General features: G+C 37.6%; 1 protein-coding gene across 14 annotated transcripts in view; it reads right to left on the reverse strand.

Moving 5' to 3' along the window:
* The window catches only part of ZNF438 (zinc finger protein 438), a 190,704-nt gene that overhangs the window by 33,016 nt on the left and 136,923 nt on the right, over window positions 1-20,765 (reverse strand). The window contains exon 4 of one of the 14 annotated variants that reach the window (XM_044928060.2): window positions 3,380-5,099. The exons of the other annotated variants lie outside the window; for them this stretch is intronic. Coding sequence (XP_044783995.1) covers window positions 3,380-3,429 — 50 coding nt within the window. The 5' untranslated portion in view covers window positions 3,430-5,099. The remainder of the gene's footprint in view (window positions 1-3,379; window positions 5,100-20,765) is intronic. 14 annotated transcript variants of the gene reach the window in all.

Raw genomic sequence — 20,765 nt, forward strand, 5'->3', positions numbered from 1 at the left:
AGACGTGTTGGAAGAAAAATATTGGAAAACTTGGAGGCATAGAAATTGAGACTGTCCAAAATGAAACTCAGGAAGAAAGGAGTGAAAAGAAAAAAACAAAAACAAACCAGATCATCAGGACAGACCATCATTTGTGCTCTAGGAAAACTTTAAGCCACCTAATAGATCCAGTAACTGGAAAAGAAAGACATGCAAAATCAAAAAAATTATTTTTTAAGGAATAGTGGTAGAAACTTCCAAATTTGAATAAAGCTATAAACATATCTGAAAAGCTAAAAACAAAACCAAAAACAAACCCTAAAGCACAAGAAACATGAAAACTACACCAATGCATATCATGACCAAACTGTCCAAAACTAGTGAAAAAAGGAAAAATTTAAAGTGAGGTGATGCAACTGAGAAGACAAGTGGAGCAGCATGTTTAAAGTACTGAAAGAAAACAAAAATCTGTAATCTAGAATTCTATGTTCATAGAACCTATCTTTCAAAAATAGGAGAGAAACAAAGTCATTTCTGTTCATACAGAAGCTAAAGGAATTCATTATGAGCTCACCCAAACTACAAGGAATGTAAAATGATGTCTTTTAAGCAGAAGGAACAGGATACCTGATTAGAATATAGATCTATACACAGAAAGGAATATTTCAATACTAGAAATGGGAACTTCATGGTAAGCATATAAGGTTTTTGTCTTGATACTCAAATTTCTTTGAAATATAACCCTTTAGATGAGAGAGGTGACACCACTACAGATATCACTGCTATTTAAAAACACCTGGCTATACATTTGATAATTTAAATAAAATGAATAATTATTCTGAAAGACACAAGCTACCAAAGCTCATTCAAAAAGTGAGCCCTGTATTTTCAAAGAAATCGAAGTTTTAGTTAAAATCACCCATCAAAGAACTCTAGGTCCAGAAAGTTTCTTTGGAGAATTCTAACAAATATTTAAGGAAGAGATAATACCAATTATAAGCAAATTCTTTTGGAAAACTGAAAGGAGGGAACTGTAACTACCTAATTCAACGAGCCAGCATTATCCAGACACCAAAATCAGACAAAAAACCATGAGAAGGAAAGAAACCTCCAGACCAAAATCTCTCCTTAACACAAATGCAAAAATTTTAAGATGTTAGCAAATCAAATCCAACAATATGACACACCTTGACCATGTAAGGTTATCCTGGGAATGCACACTTGTTTAATATTCAGAATCAATGTAATTCACTGTATTTGTGAAGTGAAAAAAGGAAAACTGTATGATCATATCAATAGATGCAGAAAACACATGTGACAAAATCCAACATCTATTAAAAAATGATCATTTAGAAAAATAAGAATAGAAGGAAACTTCCTCAACTTGGTACAAGGATATCTATGAAAAATCTACAGCTAGTATCATGCCAAACAGAAAAGAACTGGATGCTTTCCCTCTAAATTTACAAACAAGAGGAGGATATCTACTATTACAACGTTGATTCAATATTGCATTGGAAGTTCCAGCCAGTGCAATAAAGCGAAAATGAATAAAATGCATCCATACTGAAAAACAAGACATAAAACAGTCTTTATTTGCAGATGGAATGATTGTCTATGTAGAAAATTCAATGGAATCTATAAAAATAACTGAGTTCAACATGCTTAAAGAATACAAGACCAATATACAAAAATCAATTACATTTCATATACAAATCAGAAACTGAAACAATAAATCAGAAAATAAAATTTAAAATACTATTTGTAATGACATCACAAATATGAAATAACTAAGGGTAAATCTAACAAAAAGATGTAAAATACTGAAAACTACAAAACAATGATAAGAGAAATTTTTAAAGACCTAAGTGAATGGAGAGATATATACCATGTTCATAGGTCAGAAGAGTCAATATAGTTAAAATGGTAATTCTCTGCAAACAGGTGTTATCGATTCAATATAAGCTTAATAAAACTACCAACAGACATTTTGCAGAAATTCACATGGAAATGCAAAGAACTTAGGATAGCCAAAATCATTTTTAAAAATAAGACAAAAGTGGAAGGAAAATACTACTCTAATTTCAAGATTATTATAAAGCCAAAAGTATGAAGACAGTATAAAGATAAATTCATGTTGATGTTATGGCAAAACCAATACAATATTGTATAGTAATTAGCCTCCAATTAAAATAAATAAATTTATATTAAAAAAAAACAAATAGATCAATGGAACAGAATACAGAGTTCAGAAATAAATCCACACATATATGGCTGACTGATTTTTCATGAAGGTGCAGAGGGAAATCAACACAGGAAAAAGCATCACTTTAACAAATGGTACTTGGACTACTGGACATCCATATGCAAAAAATGACAACACTGTGAGGCATACCTCACACCACATATAAATCCAAAGTGCATCACATATCTGAATGTAAAACCTAAAACTACAAAACTTCTAAAGCACTCTGGTTTTTTATCAAGCAAAGATATCTTATATGGGACATCTAAAGCACAATCCACAGAGTAGCTAACTAATAAGTAGACTCCAAAATTAAAGACTTCTGCTCTTTAAAAAACACTATTAAGAGAAGGAAAAAACAAGTCACAGAGTGGGAGAAAAATGATTGTAAATAATACATATAGAAAGACCTTATATCCAGAATAAAGTACTCTCAAAGCTTAATAATAAGAAAACAAACATGCAATTTAAAAGACAAGCAAAAGATCTAAAGAAATATTTCACCAAAAAAAAAAGATGTGGCTTGCAAATAAGGACATAAAAAGATGCTCAACATCATTAGTTATTAAAGAAATGTATATTAAAACCACAAAGAGATATAATCACAAACCTATTAGAATGGCTAAAAAATTTCTGAAGACTATACCAAGTGCTGACAAGAATGAGGAGGAAGTGGAAGTCTTATACCCTGCTAGTGGTAATGTAAAACGGTACAATTACTTAGAAGAAAGTCAGGCATTTTCTTCATAAGATAAAGATACACCTACCATATGATTCAGCCAATCCCTTCCTACTTATTCAAGAGAAAAAAAGATCACGTTCACAAAGAATGTTCACAGCAGCTTTATTTATAGTAGCCCCAAACCAGAAGCAATCCAAATGTTCAACAACAGGTGAGAGTTTAAACAAACTGTGATATATCCATTCAATGTAACATTCCTTGGCAATGTAAAAGGATAAATTACTGATCTGCACTACAGTACGGATGAATCTGCAAAAACATCATGCTGTATGAAAGAAGACAGATAAAAGAAGGTATATATTTTATGACCTTAGTTTTATAAACTTTTAGAAAATGCATATTATAGTGACAAAAAGCTGATTAATAGTTGCCTGAGTGCAAGGAGACAAGGAGGGTTGGGATGAAGTACCTACTTGGGCATGAGGAACATATATCCACCCATTAGGATGAACAGCATATTCATTATCTTGAATGCGGTGAGAGTGTCACAGGTATTACTTGCATACAGCAAACGGCATCATATTGCACTTTAAATATGTGAAAGTTTTGTATGCCAGTTACATCTTAAAATAGCTGTCAAAAATTAAGGCAAATTTATTGGGAAAAATCAGAAAACTCACAACAGATATACAGTTATACAGTTATTCATTTAACAGTCTTTGAGGTGTGACTATGCAAGGACATGGTAGACAGGGTCCTTGTGCTTGGATCTGGTATAAATAATGAGAAACCTCTCCATAAAACATAAAACTAGCAGACTTCAGAAACATGAAAGAGGACAAACTGGTAATCATCAGAATGTTCAGCCTTATAATTAAATAAATGCAAATTTCAAAAATAAAATGTCTTTGTCTACAAATTGGCAAAAACAAACAAAATGCATGCTTGGAAAAAGTCTGCAGAGATGTACATGCAAACTGGTAGGTATTTTTGCAAGATGCATCCTAAGCCTTACAGTTCTGCACTCCTTTTGATCCAGACTGTCCTTAGCCTTCAGAAAATCATGATAAATGTGCAGAGCTACATACTACCATCTTCACTATCATCATCCACGTTACCTTTTTAAAATTCTTCAGGGTACCATTTAATATACACACAAAATATAAAGTCCCTAAGTAAATTAGGATCTATCTATCTATCTTTATAATGAAACTATTATAAAGACTGTTTCTTAAGATATTTAAAATTATGAAAAATGCTTACTACACATTTTTGTATGAGAGGGGTTGGTTATGGAGTGGTATGGTTCAATTATTTCCCTGAATATTCACATAAGGGAAACTACCAAACAGTGAAAGTGGCTACCTCTGAGTGAGGAATTAAATTGCTATTTAACTTTCCCTTTATTTTTAGTTTTGGCTGAGCTGGGTCTTCACTGCAGGACGTGGGCTCTTTAGCTGCAGTGCCCAGGTTTCCCTAGTTGCAGTGCATGGGCTCGGTAGCTGCCTCATGTGAGCCTAGGTGCCCTGCAGCATGTGGGATCTTAGTTGTCTGACCAGGGATTGAACCTGTGTCCCTGGCACTGGAAAGTGGATTCTTAACCACTAGACCATCAGGGAAGTCCTTTAACTTTCCTTATGCTTATGGATATATTACTAAGTTTCCCCAATGAAAAAATACTATCTCTGAAATTGAAAAAAAAGCAGAACAAAAAGTTTTATTTTAATTGCTCTGGAATGCTATATTAGATAAGGATTGCCATTAAAATACTTTCCCCCCAATAAAATACTATACACCCCCCAATATCATGGTATTTAAAATAGGTAATTCACTAAAATGGAGTCTGTTATCTTCTGCCACATAAGACATGATAGTATTTAATTCTATTATAATTATGAAAAATGAAAAAATTGTGTCATAAATACACCTAATGCTTATTTTAAAAAGCACCTGAATAATCACAATATTGTATCCTCTGATTGGGTTGGAAATAAAAGGTCATTATATAAATGTTCTAGAGGAAAAGATACATTAAAAAGTCACATAAGTTCTATCAGCATTTTTCAAATATTACACAAGCAAAACCAAGGCCATCTTGACTCAGGGTACCATGATACAGCACTAGCAGCCACTGTGTCCTTCATAGTCCAGAGAATCTCTGATCATTATAACCCGGCTTTTCTTACTTGCATGCTGAAAAGTACATTAAGTAGAAAAATTTATCAGAAAGGAACAAAAATTAAAGAACGCAATGAATGAACGCCATCGATTATAGCAAGACAATATAATATGTTTTATAAATCACTCATATGGTTACTTTTCATTTTAGTTAATATGTCATTTTTAAACTGAGTTGATTAAAAATGAAAATTAGGTGAATTGGTTATATGGGAAGTGACAGCTCAATGGTGCTAGAAATGGAAATCTTCCATTTATTCCTGGTTGAGGAAACCTAAGGTACATCATGCCTTCTCTTTGCTATACTGCCTTGACAAGGTTCCTAAAAATACATTTAGAAAGAATCTTACATGAAAAAATCTTATATGAAAAACCTTTGCTCCATGCTCTATAAGCTTATTACTGTTAACCCAGAGTGGGAGTATGTATTTAAAAGTGTGTTCTTGTGTGTGTATTTGGGCACCACTCAGAGCTGCAATGTCAAGTTACTCTAGATTATTAAGGGAACTTAATATTATCTGATTAATTTTACGGAGTTATTTCCAGGGGAACTATTTCCTACAGAATAAACACTGCTATTCAGATAGATGCCATAACATAACAAATTTGGTCAGAAGAACACAAAGCATGAAAAAATTGAACAAGGTGAAAAGTCTTTGGGTGTATAGCCATTGGTTACTTGTAACAGGCTCTTCTTTATATATTAAGATAACACGACTAACCTACCACTGACTAGGCAGCTGTTCTTCTCCCAGGCCTTCCTCCAGTTTTGCTTTTAGTGATCTTGTGGCTCTGGATTTTAAAGCACTGCACAGTGATTGGCCCACAGATTTTAGGTTTGAGGCTAGAGCTAGAGTTGGTGAATTTACAGAAAACACCTTCCCTTCTTCTACACTGAGTGCTTACTACATGCTAGACCTACAAAGTGATACAAACACACACACACACACACACACCCCTCTATCCTCAGGAGAGAATCAGCACTGTCAAAATCTTTCAAGTAAAAAACTGAGGCCCAAAGAAATTAAGTAACTTGCTCAAGGTCATTAGGATGAGCCAGAACCGATTCTCCAGGTGTGTCTGGTTGTTAAACTCATATACACACTCCTATTTTACTGTGTTCAGTCTTCCTTCCCCACCATCTTGCCTCCACTTTTCTCTCTCGTGAACGCCTGTACAAGTGTGTACCAAGTCAATGGAAATAGAGAGAGAAGGTTTGTTGCTGGAAATCAGAATTAAAGGAGAATCAGTGAAAGAAAGAATGGGAACCAAGGAAATGCAAAAAAGTGAGTTAGATAAGCTGGGAAAGGAGTGAACTTGGGAAATGAAAGAACTCAGCGGGAAATGATAGTCATCTTGAAATATCTGAAAGTCATCTCGAAACATCTGAAGAGAAGTGACATGGAAGAAGGATGAGAGGAATCCTATGTAACCTGAGTGCACAGTCCAACCAGGAAGGGAGACCAGTTACAAGGAAACCAATGTCATGTGAACACAAGGCAGCACTTTCCGTGACCACTTATGCTCCACTAGGAAACCACTCCGTAACGTGCTGTATGAAACACTGAACTCCGTCACTGGAAACGCTAAAGGAGAAGCTGGCTCGAAGCTGTTCACCCAGCCCTAACTGTCATCACAGACTTTAGGAATATGGCAGCAAAGGACTCAGAGAGGCTGTATAACCCCAGACATCATCTAAGTGAAAAAGCTGCCTTTTCTTTTTTTTTTCACTGAATTAAGGAAAAGGGTCATGACCCAGGGGAGGAAGTGGAAGGAACAGCCTGAAAAAACCTGTGAAGTATTCAGTGCTGCACTTGTCCTTTTACAGACATGGGTATTGTTTGAAAATGTTTAATGCATTTGAGGATGAATTTTCCTACCCTGTTTAATTTCATGGGCACATGAAATTTCACCATTATATTTCACTATTTTAAAAAACTTTTCAAATCGACTTTACTGAGGTATAATTTACATACAGCAGACATATATATCTGTGTAGCAATCAGTCTTTTTTCTGCACTTTATAATGTTTTGATATACTAGGGGCTGGCTGGCTGGACAGAGTGCCCCTTCTGTTCTTGTTTTGTCGCTAAGGTGGGTATGACTCTGTAACCCTACAGACTGTAACCCGCAGGCTCCTCTGTCCATGGCATTTCCCAGGCAAAGAACGGGTTGCCATTTCCTTCTCCAGGGGATCTTCCCGACCCAGGGATCAAACCCACATCTCCTGCATTGGCAGGTGGATTCTTTACCACTGAGTCACCATGGAAGCATGCCACTTCCAGGGCTAGATAATCCTAGACAAACCCTGGGGAGCACACCTTTCAATGCCAAGTCCATATCCCCAACCTCCTCCTTTATGGAACTTCACATGTGAGTCAACATTTTTCCAGGTTTCAGCCACCCCAGGACCAGGCGTTGGACAACTAGGACTATCATGTAGCCTGAAACCACTGAAACTGTTCAAACTAGGCAATCTAAAATGATCTCTTGCTCTACCTTGCCTTTCCCAGGGAGACCACGATAAAGGCACCAGGCCATGCTTGCCCATCCCTCTTCCCTGTTGACCAGCCCTGGAACCTCCCATGTGGCCCTGAATGCCTGGCACACCCCCTCTCTTGGGAACTGTAAGTAATAACTTCTTCTTTCAAAGGCAGTTGGCTCTGTCTGTAACCCTACCATACCCGATGAAAACAAAATCCCAGATATGTTACAAGAAATATAGACATGAACATCAAAAGTCCCCTCATTACCTGAAAGAGTCCCCTTGTGCTCTTTTATGGTCAATCCCCACCTCTCTTCCCTGGCCCCAGGCAACTACTGACACTTTTTGTCACCATGAATTAACTTTGCCTGTTCTAGAATTTTGTATCATTTCATATAAATCAAACAGTATGTTATCATTTTATTATGTGGATCAGTAGATCATTTCTTTCTGTTGCTGAATGGATTCCATCCTATGACCAGAATGCAATTTGTCCATCCATTCACCCATGGCTGAGCATCTGAGTTGTGATCAATTTTTGGCTCTCATGAATAAAATTGCTATAAATATTTGTGTCCAAGTCTTTGTGTAAATAAACATGTTCATATCTCTAGGGTGAAACTGCCTAGCATGAAACTGCTGAGTGGTATAACTACAAGCAACTGCCTGTTTTTTAAAGCAGCTGTACTATATTTCATTGATTTCAAAAAAATAACCTTTTTAAAGCATTGATAGAATTCAAGTTTCTTAAGATTTTTATATAAATAAGAGGACCCAGTATCTTAAAGCTCAATTTTATCAAAATAATATATAATCTTGAAGTGAAGTTGCTCAGTCGTGTCCAACTCTTTGTGACCCCATGGACTGTAGCCCACCGGGTTCTTCTGTCCATGGGAGTTCCAAGGCAAGAATACTGGAATGGATTGCTATTTCCTTCTCCAGGGGATTTTCCCATCCCACAGATTGAAACCTGGGTCTCCGGCATTGCAGGCAGACACTTTACTGTCTGAGCCACCGGTACCCAAATTCTGACTAATTTGCTCAGTTATAACCAAATGCTTATTCCTATCTCAATCTGTCTTACTTACGGAACAAATAATTTTAAGAAACAAATATTATAAAATTCTCAAACTGGTGGAAAAGAATTAGAACAGGTGAAAGAAAATCTACAGCATAAATTCTGACCCACTTTGAAAATTAACTGCTTATATTAATATTTCATTAATATCTTTGACAATCGTCCTCCGCCCAAATGGTTGCACACTGCTAGCAAGTTCAATAAAACAGTGCCTCTTTAAATTCAGATATTTCTGAATGTCAGCCAGTAAATGCTTTACAGAGTCATCCTGGGGGACTAGTTTGTTTAAGACCCTCTGAGGCAACTTTTCTACCGAGAATTGGGGAAAGTCTGGCAGTCACCCAATTTCCCCTGATTTTAGACCTGTTGCTTCGGTGATCTTACCAGATACTCACTGAAGCTTCCCAACAAAAACCCTAAAAGACAAGACTGACCTTTAGTTTTCAGGACCCCATTCTAGTCCCGTCTCAGCTGTGCAATGCATTCAAAAGTTGTAGAAAGATCCACGAACAGAGTAGGGAGATGTATATTTTTAACCAAAATGTCTTACCATGTGACCCTGAACAAGTCACTGAATCTTTTTGTCTGTTTCAGTTTCCTTATGTTAGAAAGGGAGAGCTCATATTACTTAACCCATTTGGCTGATGAAAGGATTAAACTAGAATACTATGTGTTGACAATACTTGGTTAAAAAAAGAACTATTTAAAAAACAAGGTATTACTTATGGTAGTCAAGGTCTGCAGGATTCTTCCAAAAGGAAAAAAAAAAAAAAAAGGTTACTATTATCTCTGGCATTTCCAAGAAAAACAAAGGAATATACTAGAACAGACTTTGAAATACAAGTCATATCATTTTCCATGGTAAGATCTAATAATTTACCCTCATAAAGTGGGAGCACACATAGGTATCTGTGCTCTTTCACATGTGCGCCACACGTGACCAGACCAGGCAGGTTACAGTATTTAGGAGGGCATTCTTCTACCTTAATAAAAACATACCAGGATAGTATGTTCTAGCCTTAGATCTTTTTTTTCTCCCTTCAACAGATTTTCTATAAAATTACTTCAACTCCTGAGATCTAACCACACCTATAAATTTGTATTTCTAGTTTCCAAATTCCACGGTGAAATGTTCTCAGCTTACTATTATACACAGCTCCACTTGGCTACCTGCAAACTAAAGGCAGTTCCTGCTTCCAAAACTAAATTTTTTAAAATTCACTGAGGTGTAATTAAATGACGAACAAAACTGTATGTGCTGAATGTGTACAATGCGATGACACAGGCAGACTTTGTGAAATGGTTACCATAGTCAGGTAATTGGCCATCACCTCACAAAGTTACTTTTTTCACCTCGCTGTGGTAAGAATACTTAAGTTGTGGTAAGAACACTTAAGGTTTACTCTCTTGGCAGATTTCAAGAACACGACACAGTATTACTAGCTGCAGTCACCATGCTGTACATTAGATCCCCAGGATTTATTCATCTTATCTTCCCCAGAAATAAGCACTTTGAATTCTTAGAGATGACTGTTCTGGTATTTATACCTCCATTCTGTCAATAACATGCTTATAATCTTACTTCTTGACTGTTCAGTGTTAGGCAGTATCTACTGGTGCCCCACCGTGAAAGATGAAGATTTATCTCTATTTCTATCCTCAATCAACAACATGCTTGCTCAATAATTTTCCTGAGCATAGAATTCCAAGTTGAAATTTCCACTGTCTTCTGGTTTCCAATGTTGCTGTTAAGAAACCTGAAGCTATTTGTGATCCTTTATATGCAATCTTTTTTTTTTTTTTTTCTCTCTATGGAAACAAAGTTTAGAAATTTCACAGTGAAGTGTCTTAGTCTACTTTCAACCATTTGCCAAGTGGCTCGTGGGCCTTTTCAATCTTGAAACTCTAGATCCTGGGATATTTTCCTCAATTATTTTTCTGAGACTTCCTAATATATTTTTCTCTGTTCTTTTCCCCTTGAACTCTTCTTATTCAGATGTTTACCCTCCCTGGACTGTTAAAGCTCTTTTCCCTTTTTTACATGTTTTACTTCTTTTATTTTTGCTCTTTCTGGAAAAATTCCTTAATTTTATCTTTTAGTGCTTTAATTGAGTTCCACTGGACATCTTCACCCAGTCGTCTGTGAAGGGTCTTTTTCATGCAGATCTAATGATTATCATGTTTTCCCCAGGTTTCAAGTCCACCAGTGGCTTCTTGTTTTCCACGAGATACAGCCAGACCTCTTCAGTCCAGCACGAAGGTTTCACACACTAGCCTGTGTGGCTGTCACCACTACGTTTGTTAAGAGCTGCATCTCAACAGTCACGTTATAGGCCGGCTCTTAGTCGCCTCCACAGTTCTTCATGGAATCACCTTCTTGCCCCAGCCTTGCTACATAATTCCTACTCACTTCCTCTGCAATGTCTACCTGGCCAATTCAAGACATTTCTATTGATCTGTCCATTATCCTCCAACACATTTTGACTGGCTCTCTTAGGAAGTAGCATCTGTTTAACTCTGTCCATATTCCCTTTAAATTTGCAAGTTTTATGACATCAGGGACAAAAATTCCATATTTATCTTTGTATTTCCAGAACCTAGAAGTGACTGGCTTGTAATAAGGTTTAACAAATGATTATTGGATAAATAAATGTCAAGAATCCTGTAAAAATAAGACTGCTAAAAATTATTTAACAATATTTGCATGGTCCCATCAAGTACTTTTCATACCACTTGAATCTTTTATTTTCAACAGATGGGCTTCTAAAATTCGGAGTTATTTTTAAAATGAATAGTGATTTTTGAAATCTGAAGTAATATCTTATTAATTTTGCCACTACTATACTTTTCCATAACTTAGAGTGACAGATAAATTATTAGGTTAATTTTTTCAGTAATACATTTCCTTTGATCTCTACAGATTGCCTGGCCATGTTTTTAGAAGGACTTGAACCACTCCTAAAATGACTTAAAAATTATATTATGCAAAGGTAAAGAATATCCTAGTGTCTTCAGTTTCTCTAGTAGCAGGCTTCGGATGTTTCATATATATCAACATTTTTAAGTGTCATTAACTGCTAAAAACAATAATTTCCAAATAAATAAACCTAGAAAACAATAATTCCCAAAATATAAAAGCAGTACTTTGACGTTGCTGCTTTCCTGTTAAAAGCCCTCAGTGCATTTTAGTTAAATCTAAAATGACCCAAGTTTTAGGCAAGTTTTAACAAACAGGCATTCTTCCATTCCTTATTCATTCAAATGTAAAAGATAAAGGTGTAAGAAAAACAGTTGCCTCTTTCTACATCAAACAGAGCATCTTTGGAATTTCCAGCCTGGATTCTCAATGCTAAAAGAATGGATTGTTCAGGCCTGTGAGGTTACCATCATGATGAAGATGAAAGCATTTCAAAAGAGAACTGTACTGTTTGGTAACAAATGACATACTGCATCAAATAAAAAGGCTGTCACTTACACACACTGTGAGATTGGTCAGTATTTTGCCTCCTTCCATCAGCCTGGTGGTAGTATTACTCTCCATTTGGGATTTAATTTATTACTTTGAAATGATCATTTTCACCACTCTTATCTACCTTCAGTGACAATCATCTCTAGGTTTAGAGAAAACAGATCTACTTTGAAGACTTTGGAGATCATTTTTGGATTCCTCAGGTTCTTTTTTGGCTGCCAAGCACCAAAGAGTTTTGGTGGCATCACCAAAGACCAACTGGTGTACTTTCAACAACTACTGGGTTGGCCAAAATCACTTGGGTATCTCCATAAGATGTTAACAGAAAAACCTGAATGAACTCTTTGGCCAACTCAGTGTTTCTACCACCTGCCTGTATTGGGGAATTCTAACTTCCCCACAGCACTGCCAGGATGGCCCCTTCCTCTCTTAGCCCTGTCCCATCTCTAGCTCTTTTCTTCTCTACGGTCCACACTGAATTAAAATCCCATCAATTAGCTTTATAAAGACTGCTCAATTAAAAAAGCAACCAAACCCACTGCTTTGCTGTTTCCTGCTAACTTCATCTATGTTCTGTAGTTTTTCATGTTTTTTTGTGTGTGAACTACTGCTTCATAAATGATTCTGATGATTTTTCTTCCTTTTCACAAAGTGTATCAGACTCTTTGTGACCCCATGTACCTCACGTACTGAAGCCTGCTCCTCTGTCCATGGAATTCTCCAGGCAAGAATACTGGAGTGGGTAGCCATTTCCTTCTCTAGGGGATCTTCCCGACCCAGGGATCAATCGAACCTGGGTCTCCCACATTGCAGGCAGATTCTTCAGTGTCTAAGCCACCAGGGAAGCCTCTCCTCTTCTAAAATAATTTTTTCACTATTTTCCTGGAGCACCCCAGTCACAGGTTTACCTCGGCAGCATTACCTAATTTTTTTTATTTCCTGTCACAGATGGCTATGGTCTAGCACTTAGGTTATCAAAAATGATTATCTTCAACGTGGAAAAAGCGAAACAAAATTGAACAAAAGCCTGACTCTTGTCCTGTCACCCCAACTTCCCTACTTGGAGGCAACAATTCTTAGCACCTTTGTGGGAATCCTTCTAGTAACAGTCTGTATGTAGACAAGCCAACATGTGTAGAAACAGGCTGTATCACCCATTCTCCCCTCCCCAAACTGAGCAGATTACACCCGCTACTCTCTTGCTTAATATGTTTTCAGCTCTCCATGTCAATACTCATGGATCCCCTTCATTCTCTGCAAAGGCTGTATAGTACCTCACTGCAAAGAACCACAGTTTATTAACCAGCCACCTGCCCTTACACACAAAACTTTGGCATGCATTCATATACTCATAACCCTGCTAGCACGTGTGAGTCCATCTGAACAGTGAAGTCACAGTAAGAAATTTCTGGGTCAATTTAAAATTGTTATGGATATTACCATATTGTCATTCAAGGAACTTGTACTGACTTATCCAATGATGCATGAAAGTGCTTCCAAACTACTATCTGCCATTTTTTAAAAAATGTGAGCCATTTTTAAAGTCTGTATTGAATTTGTTATAATATTGCTTCTATTTTTTTTTTTAATGTTTTGGTTTTTTGGCCATGAGGCACATGGGCTCTTAGTTTCCTGACAAGAGATAGAACCTGCACCCCATCTATGGAAGGTGAAGTCTTGGCCACTTGATCACCAGGGAAGTCGTCACTATTTGCCAAATTTGCTGCAAGTTTTCAATCAACTATCCAAAAGCTTCAAAGACTCCAGCATACCTAGATAGTTTTCTTAATTCTAGTTGAATAGACAAATATTTCTCTTTGCTGAAATACACAAACTCTGACAATAAAATGAAAACCAAGTTTCATCTCTTGAGGATCTGGAAGAGTGATCATTTACAGGAAGTCCCTGACAGACTAGAGAAGGGAAAACAAGTCTGTGCGTCTGCCCTGCATCACCTACAGGAAGTGGGCATGAGGGCCAGGGAGTGTAGCCCATGAGTTGGTGTCAGCCCATTCTTGCTAGGAAAGTGGACAGACAAAGTGATTTCCTAATTGAGAAAGACAAGCCAGATAAAGTTATAGGAGGGAAAGAAATTCTAAACTGGCCTTTAAAAAAAAAATGTTTCTCTTTTTAAGACATCACAGAATGTACAGGTGTAGTTTAAGAGATAATTTTATAGTGCAAAAAGGGTGGTCCTTTGTCTAAGATGAAATGGGGGTCTTCAATGAGGTGCTACAATTGAGGATCAGGTGAACCCAATTAACCCAATTTTTACTTGTCCTTACTAAGTGGTTTATTTTAGATGCACACAACTCCCTGAATCCTTTAGGGTATGACTAGGAAAAACCATAAACAGGCTCTAAAGGTCGTGACATTAATTTTCTTGTCATTCTCATGCTTTAAATAGGCATCAAAAAACTAAAAAATCTTGTCCTCTGGGAAGGAAGGCAAATCTGAAACTAATTATGGTAGTTATTATTGTAATACTATTAAATTAAATGCTATGACCCCAGCTAAATTTATTTCGGTACCTTTTGTTAATGAATAAACCTTCTCAAACAAGATTACTGCATCCTCTCACATAACAAAATCATGTGCCAGAGGACTGCTAGGACTAAGTCACCACTCAATAACCTGAATTCCTCACTCACCTAAAGCTGAAGTGAAAAGTTTAATAAGTGTACATGGAATGCTTTTGCAGAAAATTCTGTATCTGTTACAAAGCTGTATTTAAGGAGGAAAATCCTCAGGTGAGTAGAAGACTGAACCATGAGTCTTATCTGCAATGGGCTGTCTTCAGTTGTCTATTTCACCAACTGAAGGCTTGCTCATAACTATTTCAATGTATTTATAGCTAAAAGAGGGGCTTCCATGATAGCTCAGTTGGTAAAGAATCTGCCTGCAACGCAGGAGACCCTGATTCAATTCCTGGGTCGGGAAGATCCACTGTAGAAGGGATAGGCTACCCACTCCAGTATTCTCGGGCTTCCCTTGTGGCTCAGCTGGTAAAGAATCCACCTGCAATGTGGGAGACTTGGGTTCAATCCCTGGGTTAGGAAGATCCCCTGGAGAAGGGAAAGGCTACCCACTCCAGTATTCTGGCCTGGAAAATTCCATAGACTGTATAGTCCATGGGGTCGCAGAGTCGGAGGTGACTGAGCGACTTTCACTTTCACATCTAAAAGAAAATAAAGGGGAGTGGGTATCTCAGTAGCTTCTTTTTTCTGCTTAAGTTTCTAAGGCTCAAACTGCTTTCTTTAGATGTTTGGAGGATAAGATGTCAAGAGGCCACATTGAAGCTTAAGGATTTTCTGGTAGTTGCATGACCAACACCTGGGCACCAGGTGAAAGAGGAAGCCACCAGACCTGGTACTTAGGAAGTATTTGCTGTGTGTTAGTGACGGGAAATCTGAATGATATCCATGGAGACGCCACTGAGCTTGTTTTTGTTTTTAAAGCAGCTCCTTCCAACCTTTTCTTTTTTTAATTTTTATATGTACTTTTTACTTTTGGCTGTGGAGGCTTTCTCAAGTTGCAGCGTGAGGGCTTCTCAACGTGGAGCACTACTGCTCTAGAGCCCACCATTGGGCCTGTTTTAATCCTATAAAGGCTGCAAGAGAGGGGAGGGTTGAGGACACTGAATGATGAGTTTGGGTGGGTGGGAAGGGAAAGTCAGGCAACAAGATGAGCTACAAACATCCTCGTGGGACTGACAAGCAGAGGAAAGATGAATGAGTATAAACCAGACAAGAAAGAAAAAGCAAGTGGGAGGAAAACAGGAACAATGGCAACATTATTTTAGAAGGAGAAATGGCATGTGAGGGAAATAAAAAGCACTTAAATTCCAGGTTCCTTAAATATCTCAGAAGATACAGAGAATCAGTTAAGAGCCAGTTCTTCCCTTCTCTTACAGCCAGAAAGACACCTACAGACTCTGTGTGCATTGCCAGTCGTCTAAGCAGTCAATAACCATCAACTGGTTGTTAAATGATCTTCTTGTTGATCAATGGCAACAGCTTATTAAAATTTAAAGTGAGCTAAATGAAGTTAAATACTTTAAGAGCATCTTCTACTTCTCTAAATTTGAAAGTTAGGCTTTGAATAAAGCTTTCGCGTTATCTCTATTTGTTTAGAGGTGTTGACTATGAGGCATCACCTCATAGGAAAGATGAGAAACAGAAGAGGGTGGAAAGAAGTAGGGGGGGCCTTTGTCTTGCAAGCCTCTCTACAAAGGTTCATTGTACACACAGGAACTCCAAATCAAAGGATCTGATTAGTAGTGTTTTCTAATCCTTTGTTTTCATGTACTTGACCATGGTCCCCAAATCTATTCCTTCACACTTTTTTATTTGCATCTCAAACTGCTTTTTGTGCTCCAAGTGTATATAGTGTCACATCAGCGAGTGAAGCAATTTTAAAAAATTATTTACTCATTTTAATTTTTGGTTGTACTGGGTCTTCATTGCTGCACAGGCTTTTTTCTAGTTGCGGAGAGCGGGGCTACTCTCTAGTTGCAGTGCATGGGCTTCTCATTGTGGTGGCTTTTCTTGCTGCGGAGCAAAGCGGGCTCTAGGCACATGGGCTAGTGTAGTTGCAGCATGAGAGCTCAGTAGTTCTGGCCTGCAGGCTCTGGAGTGCAGGCTCAGTAGTTGTGGTGCATGGGCTTAGCTGTTCCATGGCATGTGGAATCTTCCCAGACAAGATATCAAACCTGTGTCCCCTACATTGGCAGGCGGGCTCCTATGCACTGTACCACCAGGGAAGCAATTTTTTAAGCCAGTGTATGATGGTGCCGACTGGCAACCAAGTGTTCATTCTGAAGTTGTGTTCAACTATGTCTGTACAATGGTTTTATGATTATTTAAATATTTCAATACATTTTGCTCTTGTTATTTTAGAAAAATTAGTGGAGCTCAAAAGATTAAAGGTAAATAGGAATAATATGATATTAAAAGCATAGGTAACAAAAGTAAAAGTAGACAAATAAACTGTCCTATATAAAAACTGAAAGTTTCTGTGCATCGAAGAAAGCAATCAAACAGAGCCAAAGAACAGCCTACAGCATGGGAGAAAATACTTGCAAATCATTTTTCTGATAAAGGGTTAATATTCAGAATATATAAAGAACTCCTACAACTCAACAACAACAACAAACCAAATGAACTGATTAAAAATGGGAAAAGGAAGTGAACAGACACTTGTCCAGAGGAGATACATATAGTCAGTCACAAAGTATATGAAAAGATGTTCAATGTTACTTATCCGTAGAAGAATGCATATCAAAACCATGATCAGATATCACCTCACATCCATTAAGATGTAGGCTACTATCCCCCAAAATGGAAAATTTTAACTGTCAGCAAGGATGTGGAGGAGTTGGAACCATTGTACATTGTTAGTGGGAATAAAAAATGGTACAGCTGCTATAGAAAACAGTGTGGCAGTTCCTCAAAAAACTAAAGACTAGAATTACCATAAGCTTCAGCAATTCCACTTCTGGGCATATATGCGAAAGAAATGAAAGCAAGATCTCAAAGAGATATATGCACGCTCATATTCATAGCAGCGCTACTCATAATAGCCAAGAAGCAACCCAAGTTACCTATCAACAGATGAATCGATAAACAAAATGTAGTATGCACACACAATGGAATATTGTTTAGTCTTAAAAAGGAAGGAACTTCTGACACCTGCTACAGTATGATGAACCTTGAGGACATTAAGCTAAGTGAAATAAGCCAGAGGGGAAGAAAATAGACACATGCTCTGTGATTCTACTTATATGCTATATCTGGAGTAGTCAAATTAATATAAGCAGGAAGTATAATGGTGGTTGCCAGGAGTTGTGGGGAGGAAAAGACAGAGATTTATTGTTTAACTGGTTTATGGTTTCAGTTCTGCAAAATGAGAAAGTTCTAGAGATTGGTTGCACAGCCATGTGAATATAATTAACACTACTGAGCTGCACACTTAAAGATGGGAAAGATGATAAATTTTATGTTATGCTTTTTTTCACAATTTTTAAAAAGTGAATGTGATTATATTAGTGACAAGGAGCGTAAGCCTTGTGACCTATATAAATTTACACAAAGATGGCAAACATTCAGGACATTTTAAGTGGGCAAATCTTTAACCTATATTGGAAGCACAGTGGACTTTGCTGCTGCTGCTGCTAAGTCGCTTCAGTTGTGTCCAACTCTGTGAGACCCCATAGACGGCAGCCCACCAGGCTCCCCCGTCCCTGGGATTCTCCAGGCAAGAACACTGAAGTGGTTGCCATTTCCTTCTCTGATGCATGAAAGTGAAAAGTGAAAGTGAAGTCGCTCAGTCATGTCCGAATCTTAGTGATCCCATGGACTGCAGCCCACCAGGCTCCTGCGTCCATGGGATTTTCCAGGCAAGAGTACTGGAGTGGGGGTGCCATTGCCTTCTCCAACAGTGGACTTTAGTGAGGCATATATGTCTTCCATTGTAAAGAAAAATAATAAAATTAAAGAATATTTATAAAAGATATAATATTTATATTACACATACATCTATGTGAAAAGGCATGATGTATTAAGGAACTGCATTTTTTTTTTTTAACTTGTTCTCTGGTGACAGAATCTTCTTATACAGCATTATGTATTTCAGTGTGTTTTTTTGAGGAACATAGTTTATACAGAGGTAAATACTGCCCATAAATAGGAATTACCAGCTTAGGGCTTCTCAGGCCATAAGCTTGTCAACACAGCCACTCTCAAGAATGAACCCAGTGTTACTTCCATTTCCCCAAAACATGTTATCACCCCATTTTCTCTGGTGCAGTTTAAGAGAGAGGCAGGGGTTTCTAGACAATCTCTGTTCATAAGGCTACTTTAGTGTCAGCAGCTGACAAAAGACCCAGTGTTAACAGGGAAAAGTGCTTCACTAAATAACATCTCAGCCCCAGGCTGGCTCAGGCAGAGTGAGCACTGCCCATACCCCCGTCAATCCACTGTCCCCACCAGCCACACCTCTCTCCTCCTCAGGCTCTGGCACTATCAAAATTAAGTTTCAGGAATGAAGTTAACCCAAGTGGTTGCAGATTAAAATAACCATAGGCATCTCAGAGATTAGCCACAAATCCCTCCATTAGCTCTGAAACAAAAGCAGCAAGGCCATTTATTCTTGGGTCGCTCAAGACCTGGGGCTATATTCACAGCCTAGACAGTGAGACAGCAGACATGTGTGGGTGAGGTCAGGGCAAGTGGGAGGAGGTGCTCTGGGCCACGTAGGGCCTTGTGGGGCTTCTGCTGGGAACATTCAGTTACGCACTAAGGAGCTAAAACACTGGCAAAGACTGTACACCTACAGATTACAGCCTCCAAACAATCATAAGGCATGAAATTCCAAACTGAAATCCAGCTAATGGGGTCTTTTCTCATTTTGATATGCAGTCTTACACACTGACATTACAAGATCAATGGGTTGCTGCTGTAAATTCACTAAGCATTCCGTTTCCCTATAAATGACTGCACAGGAAGTTAATTTTAGGCACACCAAGTAAAAGCACATAAAAATAAAGGAAAAAACCCAGAGGGTAAGAAACTGCTAAGGATGGCTGCCTCTGGAAAGAGAACTGGGAGGCACATTTGAGAGAGACTGACTTCCACTATGTACTCTTTTGTAAACCTTCTGAATATTTTACCCTGTGGATGGACTACTTAAAATAACATTATCAATGACAACAACAACAAGAGTGAAGTAGATCTGGAGAGGCAGGTGGTCTTCAGTAAACACTGGCAGGGAAAGACGTGCAGGAAATAATCTTAAGTGAAGCAAATTGTGGAACAGTGCACATACTCTGATGCCATCTGTCTTTAAAAAAAAAAAGAGTTGTACTCCCAAGAGAAACATCAAATTGTCAACAGTGGTTACCTTTAGGACTTGGGGTGGTGAAAATTCCCTTTTTTCTTTGTACATTTTTTGGTGTGTGTTTATACATACACCAACATACACATAAACACAGTGCCAATGTATACAGACACACGCACGTATATATGTAAACTGTGTAACCATCTATTTTTACATTATAAACAAAAAACTGTTCCAAAGGAGAGAAAAAAATTAAGACAGATCCCACTTTTAAACATGTTTCTGTTCAAGAAGGATAAACAGGTATTTTGATTTTCAAATGGTAATTAACAAACTAAATGGCAGTCTTTTCTCACTTTGTATTTTCCTCATTCCAAATTTACCATGATCGTTACACTTAATTAGAAATTTTCTGTCAAAATCAAACGCACAAGGTTCATCATTCAACCATCTAATGTCTATCAATAAATACTAATTAGTAGGTTGTGCCTAAATCAATAAGGGGGCCATTAATTTCTTAAAGTTCTTATTTCAATGCATTTGCTAAACCCAAAATAATTTCAGCTTAAGCAACAGCATCAATTAGTTGAGAACAGATTTTTAAATATAGTACAAAACTTTAAAAAATATAAAAAAATAAGAATCCAAAGAAACAATCTTCTCTGACTTCCCCTGATGAGTTTAGGTCTTCTTAGTTTACGAGTCCATTACACAATTTAATTTTTTCCCAACACCAATGGTATTTACATTAATTTAACATTATCGTCCTGACACTCTCCAAGGGCAGGGTCCAACCCTGTCCTGTTCCCAGTA

The sequence above is a fragment of the Bubalus bubalis genome, chromosome 14 (assembly GCF_019923935.1).
Source record: "Bubalus bubalis isolate 160015118507 breed Murrah chromosome 14, NDDB_SH_1, whole genome shotgun sequence".
NCBI classification, from domain to species: domain Eukaryota; kingdom Metazoa; phylum Chordata; class Mammalia; order Artiodactyla; family Bovidae; genus Bubalus; species Bubalus bubalis.